The sequence below is a fragment of the Lissotriton helveticus genome, chromosome 3_1, assembly GCF_964261635.1.
Source record: "Lissotriton helveticus chromosome 3_1, aLisHel1.1, whole genome shotgun sequence".
NCBI classification, from domain to species: Eukaryota; Metazoa; Chordata; class Amphibia; order Caudata; family Salamandridae; genus Lissotriton; species Lissotriton helveticus.
Window position 1 is genome coordinate 235,841,622 of NC_136061.1, and position 14,065 is coordinate 235,855,686.

The 14,065-nt window shown below is 46.3% G+C and overlaps 1 protein-coding gene across 1 annotated transcript in view; it reads right to left on the reverse strand.

Annotated features, from left to right (window-relative positions):
* Nucleotides 1-3,269: 3,269 nt before the first annotated feature.
* Nucleotides 3,270-14,065, reverse strand: part of MIS12 (MIS12 kinetochore complex component) — a 43,468-nt gene continuing 32,672 nt past the window's right edge. Inside the window, exon 2 of the mRNA XM_078679693.1 lies at nucleotides 3,270-4,117. Within this exon, the coding sequence (XP_078535819.1) occupies nucleotides 3,410-4,087 (678 nt within the window). The 5' untranslated portion in view covers nucleotides 4,088-4,117 and the 3' untranslated portion in view covers nucleotides 3,270-3,409. The remainder of the gene's footprint in view (nucleotides 4,118-14,065) is intronic.

The following is a 14,065-nucleotide window of genomic DNA, read 5'->3' on the forward strand; positions in this document are numbered from 1 at the left end:
ACTACCAAGCCATGTCTTTCCCAGACCGGAATCAAGCATCCAAGGACCGGTTTCTGGCTATCAGCCTTCATCAGCCTGGATAGCTTGACTCCAGTGGTGTGGAGAGCCTGGGACTCACGTCTGAGCATACCCAGCCCACTCGGGGTGAAAATTGCAAAAAACACAGTTGATGGACAGAATGTAGAACAATGTCATACATTCACCCCAGTACAAGGATCTGGGCTTAAATCCATTGTTTTTTTGCACTCCACACCACCCTGGGTTAGACACTGGCTATATGCAAATCAGCTCTGACCCTGTGCCTCATGGGAACAGTCCAGTCCGAACTACCAAGCCATGTCTTTCCCAGACCGGAATCAAGCATCCAAGGACCGGTTTCTGGCTATCAGCCTTCATCAGCTTGGATAGCTTGACTCCAGTGGTGTGGAGAGCCTGGGACTCACGTCTGAGCATACCCAGCCCACTCGGGGTGAAAATTGCAAAAAACACAGTTGATGGACAGAATGTAGAACAATGTCATACATTCACCCCAGTACAAGGATCTGGGCCTAAATCCATCGTTTTTTTGCACTCCACACCACCCTGGGTTAGACACTGGCTATATGCAAAACAGCTCTGACCCTGTGCCTCATGGGAACAGTCCAGTCCGAACTACCAAGCCATGTCTTTCCCAGACCGGAATCAAGCATCCAAGGTCCGGTTTCTGGCTATCAGCCTTCATCAGCCTGGATAGCTTGACTCCAGTGGTGTGGAGAGCCTGGGACTCATGTCTGAGCATACCCAGCCCACTCGGGGTGAAAATTGTAAAAAACACAGTTGATGGGCAGAATGTAGAACAATGTCATACATTCACCCCAGTACAAGGATCTGGGCCTAAATCCATCGTTTTTTTGCACTCCACACCACCCTGGGTTAGACACTGGCTATATGCAAAATACAGATGCTCTGTCCATCACCACCCCCTTTTGTACCACTTCTTTACAAGGAGGCCTGGGATATGGAAGAAAAAATAGTAGTAGTGACTTTACCTCAAGTGAACTGGACAATACAAATTGGTACAAGGCCAACTTGGAAAATTGCAAATATTCACTTGCAGTAATCTGTGCCTTCTTAAGGGTTTATGGTATTAGTGAATGTCCATGTGCAATTTCTTAGCAGAAAATAAAGTGAAAGTTGTCCTCATCATTGGGTTAAATAAAAAACACAGATACAAAAGCGCGGAATGCATTAGGATGCACAATGAGTACATAGTAAATTGTTATGACAATGTAAAGTCAATAATCAATAACTGGGCAACGATGTGTACTATGACTACAAAAGAAGAAGAATAAATGTTACTGTGTTTCAAAACAGCCTCTTAAGAACTACACTCCTACACTACAGAAAATATAAGCATGTGAGCACTTATGTGTACGTACTGTAATCCTGATGCAAAGTCTATATTTTAAAAGTAAACTGCAAACATCTCAATAAGCTGCCTGCATGTGTGCCCAAGCTAAGGAATTTGTGAACACAGAAAGGAAACTATAGGTGTCCTTTAATTCAGCAGGCGATATGAGGCTTAGTGGAAAGACTCACTCTGCAAGTCTAGCCTACATTGCACAAAGGCTTTAGTTAATAAAACATTCAAAATCACTTGAACAAAGTTCATTACATTTATTAACATAAATACTGTATGCAGCTTTGCATTGTTAAGCATTATAAAGGCAGTCTATATGACAGACATATATATGGAAGTCCTATTTTATATCCACTAACATTAATAACGTTCTTGAGATGCCACAAATAACTCAAGTTTCACTAAAGTGGTTAAAAATGAGCATAACTCACCTTAAAAAGAAAAGAGAGGAGGCAAATAAAAAGTGTACTTGTTGCTCCTGTAAATTAATTCTGGGATAAATGAACTTGATAAAATAGGTAGTAGCATTAATCATCATCACTGTGCTTTGAAACAACTGCTCAAGTGAATGTTGCTTTGGAAGAAAGTATTGGTTGTACAGCCATGGGCAAGGAAATAGTGCCTGGCTGCATAAGTGGTACCATAACACTGTTCTGAAGCAGGAGAAAATACATGTTGGGAGAGCAGTATGCGGCACATGAGGTACGATGCTTGTCTTGAACAGCAAAACTCCACATACATGCAATGAAAAAAGATGGCTCCATGGGTAGAGATCTGCTGCACAGACGTGCATGTACCCTAAAGCTCATAAGTGCAATGCCACCAGAGGTGACTGAGCCACCTCACCAACATCAGAAAACGTGTTGAAATTGTGTGGAGTACTAATAAAACCTATTATTTAAGCAGCAAGAGAAATCATTTTATGGAGCGCCTAAGATGTCATTATGATTTACAATTTTAAAAAAGGTTGTTTTGAAATGCTTTACCTTTCCTACAATGTTTACCAACTATCATTTTTTATCAAAACTCGAGTTAAACATATGAAAACTTTAAAAAATGCTGAAAATGTATTTGGGTAATCGACATTAAATTTTGTAATTATTACTTAAAGGTCACTACCAATGTAACCAGTTACGTACTACCTGTGGTCACATTATGAATGGAATTGATGTATGCCTGTCTTTCTAACATAAATAATCACTGTTCATGATAGCAAACATTGCTCCTACATTCGACAATCCAAAACCTAAAAACAAGAACGAGAGAAAAATATGTACAGCCCAACTGATATAGCAGTGTTTTCTATGAACCGGGTGTACACTCAGGATAACACAATTCCATCATTTATTTTCTTTTGGACATTTGAAAAAATTCCTGTATCCGTACATTCAGGATACTAATCATAAAATATACAAAAAGTGTCCATCAAAATGTGTACAAATTGTTTTTTAAAAAAGAGCTTTTATAACAATGTAGTTAAACATTTTCTGGATCGTACAACCAAATATAAATGTGAAAACATTTTTGTATTGGATTCTTACAAAAAACGCCTTTCTTGAAACAAATTTCACATTAACTAAAACTTTGTTTTTTGGACGTCCATCATCGTACAATGAGGCACTGTGGCTGAAAATGATTTTCAATGCATGTTATTTTCATGACTTTGTTCCACTGTAAAGAGTGATTCTCTCTCATCACATGCCAGCGCACATATGTATTACATCTTGAAAATGTTATTAATCAACAGTAGTCTCCAGGTCCCAAACACTAAAATTCACTGTGCAGGAGGGAACAATACAAATGTTCTTCTCATGATCTTTATTTGTTGTGTGGTCTGTAAGTCAAGAAAGCACTAGGTCATCAGTGCATCACTCAAACTGTACGCAGAAGCAAGACGACTGACAAGCAATGGTTTACTCCATTTCTTTTCCGCTCTTGCCAGGGCCTGGCTGGTGATGTACCACCTTCAAAATAAAAAGGATACATTTATTGTAACTCAAACACCAAAGTTCACTTTTTGCAATCGTGTCTCATATGCCTTGTTTGTATGCTCATTTGGCTGGAGGACGATTCATTACTTTTTTGTCTCTTGTTTTTAATGTCAACCTCTTCTCGTTTTTGTTTAAGGCTCTTAGAGGTTTCAGCCATTAGGAGTAAGCTTTCTTTCAAACTGCTCACGCCATGCTCCCTGCAAACAGTGCCGAGTCCATCCATCCATTGCACCATCTTTTCTAGTTCTGCCTGGACCACCCTCTGCTCTTCCAATTCAGCCAGAAGGGCCTGTTTTGCCAGCATTTCGTTCCTGCATTGCTGCTGCAGTTCCTCGGTCTCCTTTTGGAGAACCTCTACCTGCTTCTTGGTATAAGGATAGCGCTCATGAACCTTGTCACCAGGAAGGAGAGCATTTGAAGGGAAGCTAAGCAGGTTCAACAGCGCATTTTCCAACTTCCCAAATAAGTGATTAAAACAGTCGTTCATGAAGCAAAGATACTTCTCTGTGCTTTCTCGAACCTGGAAAGGGCTAATTTTGCAGCTCGGTAAACCTTCCAATTTCTTTAGGATCACTTTTTCAACCACCAACATTGTTTCAAAAAGGTAGCCCTCCAAGGCAATGTAGATTCGATAAACACATGTTTGAGGTGTGAATCCAAAAAACTGAGCCTCATAACACATCGGATTCACAGACATTGTGCTCGAAAATGAAATCAAATACGAGACCTGTAAAGAAACAAGGAATATTCGCAGTAAGCAAACAATTTCACAGTGTACAAGTTTTAGTCTATTCGACAGTTTATAAAAAGCTTAACATGGAAACAGAAATAGCTCATTACTACTCAGGAATAGAGACGCAATAGTACTACAGAAGGACTCCAGGCCAGTGGTCAAAATTTAAAAGTGAAAGTTTAGAGAGAAGCATCAGCATCTATGTTTTCTTCAATGGCTCTGGTCAGATTGAGTAACAGCAGTAGGGCAATTTACACTTACTGGATAAGCTGTAACAAGGAAGCTCTAAGGAGGAGATGCCTCCGGACACTGCTTGACATGCAACTTATTCCAATGCCTATAAAGTGGTGGTTGCCAATAAAGTGTATTGCAAAGGGAGCGCCTTTTGAATGCATGTGAACATATCCCGTAGAATCATAAATTATTGCAAACTTTTGCTATTGGTCCTTAAACAAGCTGTAATCAAAACTTTAGCATGTAGCGTTCTTACATTCTAGAACCATGGTCAGTCTTGGCATCCTAACAAAACTGAGGATGTTAGTGGTGCCAACACACTGCTTGGTCTTCTTTGATGAAAATACTTTTGGCGTACAGATTCAACTCTCTTAAATGTGTTTCACCTCACATGTGTATGCCACTCATCCAAAACCTGGATGTTTTTTTTCTATTTGGAGGCGTGACACTCAATGTGGGTTCTCTGGGTGTTCAGCTGGGTAGAGCTCAAAATAAAGTAAAATCGATTTTTGAAGGAAAGATCCAAACAGTCAGCAAAAGTGACTTCAGCAGTGACAAAGTCATGGTTTATGATACAATTTAAGGGAGGAAACCCAGCATGGCTGTCTCCGTATTTTTTTTAATTTAAAGTTAATAAACAGGCTTTGGAAAGGCCAATAGGTCTGGGATTGACTTTTGTCAATGCTTGTTGGCTGCTGCTTTAGCAAACCGTGCTGGCCCTCACCAATACTAAAAAAGTTCAAAGGACAAAATATCCTTTTGGTCTCAAAAAGCACACATTTCCCTAGCACTCCTAGTATTACGGGTAGTAGTTTGTGTGTGGATGTGTTCCTTGTGAAACTGAACTGGGCAGACCAAGAGCCCCAACAACAGACCAACGGATTGAAGTGAATGATTAGCTCACAATAAAAAACAAAATTAATACACGCATCATGGTGCATCATTAAGGCCAGCTCAATTAAGTACCGTAGAACACTAACATCACATGTAAAACAGATAAAGGCAAGCATGCAGATGTGTTAATACCATAATAATTTGTGTAATCAAACTTGAAACAATCAAACCACTCAAAATGATTCAACGCTTCTGACCCTCTAAAGTCGTCGACTTTTCAGCTCGCCCAGTCAAAGAACAAAGGAGAAAAAAACAGCTAAATAACACAAGGGTTATAGGTTTCTTCTCTCCTTGGACTCAATGGACATTTGCTGTGCAGTTTTTAATTTTAGAGGAGTGTTTGCCATAATAATGAAATAAAGCTAACAGGATGATTGTTGCATCCTGTATAAGTCTGGGTGGTGAACTCCACTCCATTCGCTGAGTTTCTGCACTCAGCGGAGCACGCAGAGTTCCCAAAATCTCAGCTCTGCATAGCCGGGTGGAGATTTTTCCTCACTTGCGCTCCCCAACGTCAAGTTGGCGAGCGCAAGTGAGGAAAATCCACCTCCCAGCAAGATTTCTCAACACGGGCGGTCGGATTTCTCAATGCGAGTGGTCGCAACCGCTCACGTAGAGAAACCTTCCGTTCTGGTTGAGAAAGTTGCCGCTCAAGTGGAAAATCTACTTGAGCGGCAGAAAAGAAGCAGTGCCCTCTTGCACTGCTCAAACATCCGGCACTTGAAATCAACGCAAACAGGCGAGACCAAGATCACTCTGTTTTTTGGTCACTTCACGGAGTTCCGCCCAGGATTAATTGTTTATAGGTTCGTTCAAAATCTTTAACATTTTTTATTTGATTTATTACAGAAATTTAAAGTTGTATTAAACAAACTGGGAGGCTACTATTTTTTTCTATTTTCATTGTGACGAATTCTGTTCTCTTTTTATAGGCATTTAAAATATATTTTACGATAAATTTTTGTATCATGTGCTTTTATGATTTCTTTTAAATCGAATAAAGATTGTTAAACTAACTTACATGAAAACCATGAAAAAATAATCATATGTGTTCAAAACATAGGCCCTCATTATGATATCGGTGGGACCGCCACCGACAGGCCATCGGTGACGATCCCACCGACAGCTAGGGCCGCGGTCCGACAGCCAGATTACACTACCGGAGGTCAGAGCGCATTGGTTGGGGGGGAAAGACTGCCATCTTTGACCGACTCAAGGAGCCCGTTGGGGCGGTGGTGGGACAATAATCCTTACAAATGAGGCGGTGCCTGCACAGGCACCGCCGTAGGAATTAGGATGTTACTTTCCGACCGCCATGAAAAGGCACCCGGAAAAGGACTTTGGGGCCCCAAGCAGGGCCAACTGATAAATGGCCACAAGAGTACATGTGGTGCTCCCCCAAACATCCACGCACTGGGTGCCAGGCCCCACATGGTGCCTGGACCAAGGTGCATGGATTTTTAAAAAGTGCCTTTTTCTATTGCCGCCCTTTTCCGGGTCGCAGCATTTGCCGCAGTAGAAAAAGGCATTTTACGACTGCCTGCATGAGAGTCAATCAATCAATCAATCAATACATTTGTAGAGGGCGCTCAAGGCGCTGAAGGGAGGGGGGGCGCTACTGCTCGAATAACCAGGTCTTGAGGTGTGTCCTGAAGGTGAGATGGTCCTGGGTCAGTCGTAGGTGTGCGGGGAGGGAGTTCCATGTCTTGGCTGCCAGGTAGGAGAACGATCTCCCTCCCGCGGTGGCTCTGCGAATCCGTGGGATGGTGGCGAGGGCGAGACTGGCAGAGCGGGGCTGGCGGGAGGGGGTGTAGAACGAGAGGCGGTTGCTGAGTGCTTTGTGTGCATGGGTGAGCAGTCTGGACGTGATCCTCTTGCTGACGGGGAGCCAGTGCAGGTTTCTCAGGTGGGCGGATATGTGGTTGTGGCGAGGGAGGTTGAGGATGAGTCGTGCGGAGGCGTTCTGTATGCGCTGAAGCCGTTTCTGAAGTTTGGCTGTGGTTCCTGCGTATAGGGCGTTCCCGTAGTCCAGTCGGCTGGTGACGAGGGCCTGGGTGACCGTCTTTCTAGTTTCAGTGGGCCGTGCTCGAAAAATCAAAAAAATGGTACTAGTCCTGCAGGACTAGTACCTTAAAAAATGTCCTCGACCTAACTGCAACCCACTTGACCTCTGTCTGTGAAAGCGGAGGAAATGTGACAAGATAACAAGATTTAAAGGCATCTTTATTGCTCATTAACTTTGTGAGCAATAAAATGCCTTTAAATCTTGTTATCTTGCCACATTTTCTCCGTTTTCACAGACAGAGGACAAAAGTTGGTTTGTTTTCCTACTCGCCAGACAGGGCGAGTAGGACCTAAAAATAGCTCGCCCTTGTTAAATTTAGCCCGACTATGCGAGCGGTCGAGTGGAATTTTCGAGCCCTGCTGGGGATCCACCGGAAGATCTTTCAGAGCATGCGCAGGGTGTTGAAGCATGAGGACGAGACTGCGTTGACTTGCTTGTTCATCGTGAGGGAGGAGTCCAGGATGAATCCCAGGTTGCGTGCGTGGTCCGTGGGTGTCGGTGCGGTGCCCAGCGTCGTGGGCCACCAGGAGTTGTCCCAGGCGGATGGGGATTGTCCTAGGATGAGAACCTCCGTCTTGTCCGAGTTGAGCTTCAGACGGCTGTGCTTCATCCATTCTGCGACATCTTTCATTCCGTCCTGGAAGTTGGCTTTGGCGGTGAGAGGATCTTTGGTGAGGGAGAGTATCTGTTGGGTGTCGTCGGCATAGGAGATGATGTTGATGTGTTTGCGTGCGATGGTGGCAAGGGGGCTCATGTAGATATTGAAGAGAGTTGGGCTGAGTGAGGAGCCCTGGGGTACGCTGCAGATGATCTTGGTGGCCTCGGAGCGGAAGGGAGGGAGGCGGACTTTCTGGGTTCTGTCGGAGAGGAACGATGTGATCCATTCCAGGGCCTTTCCTTGGATCCCAGTGTTGTAGAGGCAGGTTATTAGGGTGCAGTGGCAGACGGTATCAAAGGCTGCCGAGAGGTCCAGGAAGATGAGGGCAGCTGTCTCTCCGTTGTCCATCAGAGTCCTGATGTCATCGGTGGCTGCGATGAGGGCGGTCTCGGTGCTGAGGTTGGTTCGGAAGCCGGACTGGGATGGGTCGAGCGAGTTGTTGGCTTCGAGGAATGCAGTCAGCTGTTTATTGACGGTCTTCTCGATGACTTTAGCCGGAAAGGGGAGAACAGAGATGGGGCGAATGTTCTTGAGGTCTTTGGGGTCCGCTGTTGGTTTCTTCAGAAGGGCGTTGATTTCCGCGTGTTTCCAGCTTCCAGGGAAGGTGGATGACGTGAAGGAGCTGTTAATGATGTTCCGGAGGTGGGGTGCGATGATGGTGTCGGCTTTGTTGAAGATATGATGAGGGCATGGGTCGGAGGGGGAGCCGGAGTGGATGGTGTTCATGACGCAAGTGGTGTCTTCAGTGCTGATGGGCGTCCATGTGCTGAGGCTGGGGGTGGGGGTTGTTGGTTTGGTGGCTGGAGGCAGAGTCTGGGGTCCGAAGCTGTCATGTATATCTGTGATCTTGCGGTGGAAGAATGCGGCGAGGGAGTTGCAGAGGTCTTGCGATGGTGTGATGCCGTTGTTGCTGGCGCTGGGGTTGAAGAGCTCTTTGACGATGCTGAAGAGTTCCTTGCTGTTGTGGGAGTTGTTGTCCAGCTGCTCTTTGAACGAAGTCCTTTTGGTGGTGCGGATCATCTGGTGTATTCGCGGGTGGCGCTCTTGAGGCTGTCATGTTTTCTGATGTCCGTTTGTGGCACCAGGCTTTTTCGAGGGTTCGGCATGATTTCTTTGCGGTTTTGAGGGTGTCTGTGAACCATGAGGTTTTTCTGTTGCTAGTCTTGCCTGGGGGTTTCTTCAGTGGAGCGAGGTCGTCGGCGCAGTTGGTGATCCACTGTGCGAGATTGTCTGCTGCTGCTTTGGTGTCAGGGGTGTCGACAGGTGGGTTCTGGCTCAGCGATGTGGTCAGCTGGTCTGTGGTGATTTTGTTACAGCATCTGTGGGGGATCTGTAGCATATGGTGGTGGGATGTGGTCTTCTTGAAGGTGAAGTGAATGCAGCTGTGGTCAGTCCAGTGTAGACTGGTGGAGTGGCTGAAGGAGACGTGGTTGCTGGCGGAGAAGACGGGGTAGAGCGTGTGGCCAGCGAGGTGGGAGGGCGTGTCCACCAGTTACTTGAGTCCGAGGTTGGCGAGGTTGTCAAGCAGGGTGGTGGTGTTGTTGTCGTTGTTTTTCTCCAGGTGGAAGTTCAGGTCCCCTAGGAGGATGTCCTCTGGTGAAGCTAGGGCGTGCGGGCTGATGAAGTCGGCGATGGTTTCGCTGAATTGTGTCCGTGGGCCCGGGGGTCTGTAGATGAGCGTTCCTCTGAGGGTGGTCTGGGGGTCGGTGTGGATCTGGAAGTGTAGGTGTTCGGCGGCAGTGAGTGTGTCTTCGGTGTTGGTCGTGACTATGATGGTGTTCCTGTATATGATGGCGATTCCTCGGTTTGGTTGGCGCGGTCCTTCCGCGTGATTTTGTAGCCGTCCGCGATGGCTATGGCGATGTCGGGGGCCGGGGAGGCGTTCATCCAGGTTTCCGTTAGGAAGGCGACGTCTGGTGCTGTTCTATCAAGGAGTTCCCAGAGTTCGATGGCGTGTTTGTGGACGGAGCGGGTGTTGAGGAGGATGCACTTGAGGTGGTTGTTGTTGTCATTGCTGTGTTCGGTGGGCGGGGTGCAGGTTCGGAGGCAGGTGAATTTGCATGCTTGGCAGGTGAAGGGTCCGTGGGTGCGCCTCGGGGTGGCTTGGTGGCAGGCGGTCCTGTGTTGAGTGCGATGAGGGTGGCGGTGTTGTATCTTAGTCGGGAGCCCTGGCAGTGGCTGGAGCCAGGGGTTCTTGCGCTGGGCGCAGTCCAGGCGCGGACGGGCGCAGACGGGCTTGCCTTTGACGCGCCAGCGGCGCGGCCGCCGCGCTGCCTCCATAAGAGGCAAAGTGGGAGGGAGGAGCAGCTGGGAGGCGGGAGCGGGCGGCCAATGGGCGAGGGCAGGAGGTACAAAAGGAAAAAGGGGGCGGGGCTGTGGGCGAGCAGCTGCAGGAAGCGGGGGGTGGGGGGGCCACAGAGGGCTGGGGCGCAAAAAGAGCGCCTCCAAAAACAGTACAGCCACAAAGGAAAACAGTGGCGTATACAGCAGACAGAGGGGGAAAAAGAAAACAGTTAGCAAAAACAGTTAGCAGCCACCAGGGGCGAACCCTCGACAGCGGCGGAGCAGAGGGGCAGAGACTCGGCGATCAGCTGGAGCCGTGCGGCGTGGGGAGTAACCTGGGGTCAGGTCACACTCACGTGCGCCGCGCTGCCTCCATAAGAGGCCAAGTGGGAGGGAGGAGCAGCTGGGAGGCGGGAGCGGGCGGCAAATGGGCGAGGGCAGGGGGTACAAAAGGAAAAAGGGGGCGGGGCCGCGGGGGAGCAGCGGCGGGGTCACAGAGGGCTGGGGCGCAAAAGGAGCGCCTCCAAAAACAGTACAGCCACAAAGGAAAACAGTGGACTATACAGCAGCCAAAATGTTTCTATGTCTCAGGATATGTTAGGAGGAGTACACTTTGACATGGCCACGGGTCCCAGGACCTCTTAGAACAGCACTTGAGGGTCAAGACTCACGCCAGCAGTAGCCACCAACAGGGTCCAGAGAAGGTCCAGTGGAACTGGTCAGCTGGACAGTTGCAGGAAAGACTTCTTGTAGATTGTGTGTTCCAGTAGCTTGAAAAGGAGGTAAGTGTAATGACCCCTGGAGTCCACTTCTAGTTTTGGATGCAGCTTCTCTTCCATTGGGATTGGTGCTTGCCTGACTAGGGGAACAAAGAATGGCCCTGCACAGGTTTCAACCTACATTAGCATGTGACAGGGTAGGCTTCATTGAAGTAAATCAAGTTCCTAGTTGCCACTAAACAAAGAACCACATTTCAGTGTTTGACTGATTAAGTATAGGAACCCAAAACTGAAGTTGGTTGCACTTCTAGAGATGCGGCGGAATACCTAGAAGACATAAATGAGTTCCTGCATAGATAAAATTAGATCCTGCACATGCAGGTAGAATGGGGCTCTGTCATAAACAGACCCCATCTGCCTGTAGAGTAGAGCTCATTCACAGATCGAGTTAAAACAAATATTTCTCAAAGTTTTATGTAGCACAAACTTGACCTGGAGGTAATTGGGTGCCTTAAATGGGCACCAGTTACATTCACATGGTCACATTACTTTTTTAGGCATGGGGAGATTATGAGGCATATTTATCATGGTTTTACATCTCCCATGCATCATGCAAGGGGGCACAAGGGCGATGCAAAATCTAGAATTACAATTACCAAGCCACGCAAGACTACTTTACCTGGCCTTGCATGGCTCGGTAAATGTGGAGCAACGCAAGTAGCTCAAGTCACTGCATTGTGTTACTCTGTTCTAGGGGAAGTGTTCCATGGATGGAGAGTGGGTACTCTCACTTCATTTTCTCCTCAGTAAAAATTCTGCGTCTCTCAGACACAATGTCTCTTGCCACGGTGACACGCACGCCATTATAAATAACCTGTTCGTGGATTTCTTAAATTATCCATACGTTACAACTTATACATATGGTCAGAGGTTTTTCTGGGAATTATATTTGGTCTTCAGTCATCTTAGGTGTTATTTTTGAGGTTTAACAAGGGCAGCAAGGAAGGCTCAACGGCACCTTTTCTGAATGAGTTAGGGGAACCTAACATTCCATGGAAGGATTGGGTAAAATGTTTTTGAATCCTATCTGATAGCCATTGGATGAGAAAAGTTCAGTCCCATAAGGAAACAACGTATATTATTACATAACGTGGGCACACATGACAGGAACATTTTTGATACGCTACCTGATCCCTATCAGGGTCAAAATGTAGATGGCGAGGAAGGTGATCTATACGAAGTTTCCCTACCTACTTTAAAAAAACTTTGCTGATAAAATTAACATAGTCCTGGAACGCTATAGATTTTTCAGTCGGTCCCAAGGAAAACAAGAAAGTATTGCTAGTAATGTAGCAATCCTAAGAGTCTTAAGTGAGTTGTGTAAATTCGGAGAACTCAACAATTCTCTCAAAAGAGTACAATTGGTCCGATGCATGAACAATTCCAAGATACAAGAAAAGCTATTACAAAAACAGCCTGACCTTCGCGATACTACAGAAATAGCAAGATCCATTGAGCATACCACCATGTGTATCAAAGAAATGCAAGCCCCCTCCAATACTGAGCACATTTCGGAGATTACTAACCAATCAGCTGACAACACCATATGTAAAATAAAATCTGACAACTATGCCGTCAAACCCATGATCCGAAAAGCAATAGCCTCAAATGTTACAGCTGTGGTAGCAGTAACCACTTAGATAACCATCCTAGTTACCAAGCCAAATCAAGTATGTGCAGGAAATGCAACAAGAAAGGAAATCTAACGAGGATATGCCGGAGCCTCTCCAAGAAGCCCAGTGGTGAAGATAATTCTTCCAATGAAAAAACACTAACTATTTCAAATACCAAAGCATAACGCCAATAACCAATTAAAACACCCTAAATGCGAAGTGTGTTTAGATAGGAAGCAGATTAAAATGTTTGCTGATTCTTGCTCCCCATTCACCTTAATTAATGCTAGTGATTTTACTTCCATCAATATCTGTAAAGAGAAAAAATTAATGACAGCAGATATTGCACCAAGCGGATATACAAGGGACCCAATTTTCCTTAGAGGCATTGTTAGAAATTGGATTTTTGGTAGGTAAGGGCATGTGCCAAAACCAGGCAGAAACCACCACTCTGGTCAGGATAAGGGAGTTACACTCCTAAAATAACCCATGCTCACCCCCTTGGTAGCTTGGCACGAGAAGTCAGGTTTTTTTTAGAGGCAGTGTGTAAAGCTTTTGCACATAACCAACAGTAATACAGGGTAAGCACTAAAAAAAGACACCACATCAGTTTAGAAAAAAATCCAATATTTTTATATACTTAAGACCAAGACCAAAAACAATACAAAATCCACAATACAGTACTTAAAAGTCTTCAGTTATCCTAATATGCTTGAAAAACAGATCCTTGATATCGGTGCAGGAAGGGGGCGGTGCTTCATGTAACTTCATGAGCGGTGCCCTCGAACCACGGTGCGAGCAGCGGCGTCGATTTCAGCGTGGAACGTCGTCGTCAGGGATACCAAGGCGTTGTCGTGAAGCAAGGCGGTGCAGAGTCCGGTGCCCACAGGTCGCGGTGCGAGCAGCGGCTCTGTGGTGGCGTCAGCAGGCGTCGCCGATGAGACCAGGGTCGCAGTGCGGCGTTGCAGCAGTGCCCTCAGCAGCGGTGCCGTAGACTGCATTGGGTTGCTTTTTCTTCTGTTGCAGCACAAAACACACAGTCCACAGTGCTGAGGGCAGAAGAGCTTGAAGTCTTTGCTGTTCCTGAGCGCTACCTCAAGCCCTTGGAGAAACTCACAAAAGTAGATTGCAGAAAGTTCAGTCCTGTCCTTTCACTGCCCAAGACAGAAGCAACCACTGCAGGCCAACACAGCAAAGCCCACATCAAAGTGGTAGTTCCTCCTCACAGCTTCTCCAGCTCTTCTTCTTGGCAGTCTTCTTGATCCAAAAGAGTTCTAAAAGTCAGGGGTCTGGGCCCCAATATTTATATGCCAAAATCCTTTGATCTATTAGGCAGAGAGTGTCTGTGCCCAGAGCCTTCTGTCATCCAAAACCCAGACAGGCAATCCACATTCCAGCAGAGGCACACGGGATGAC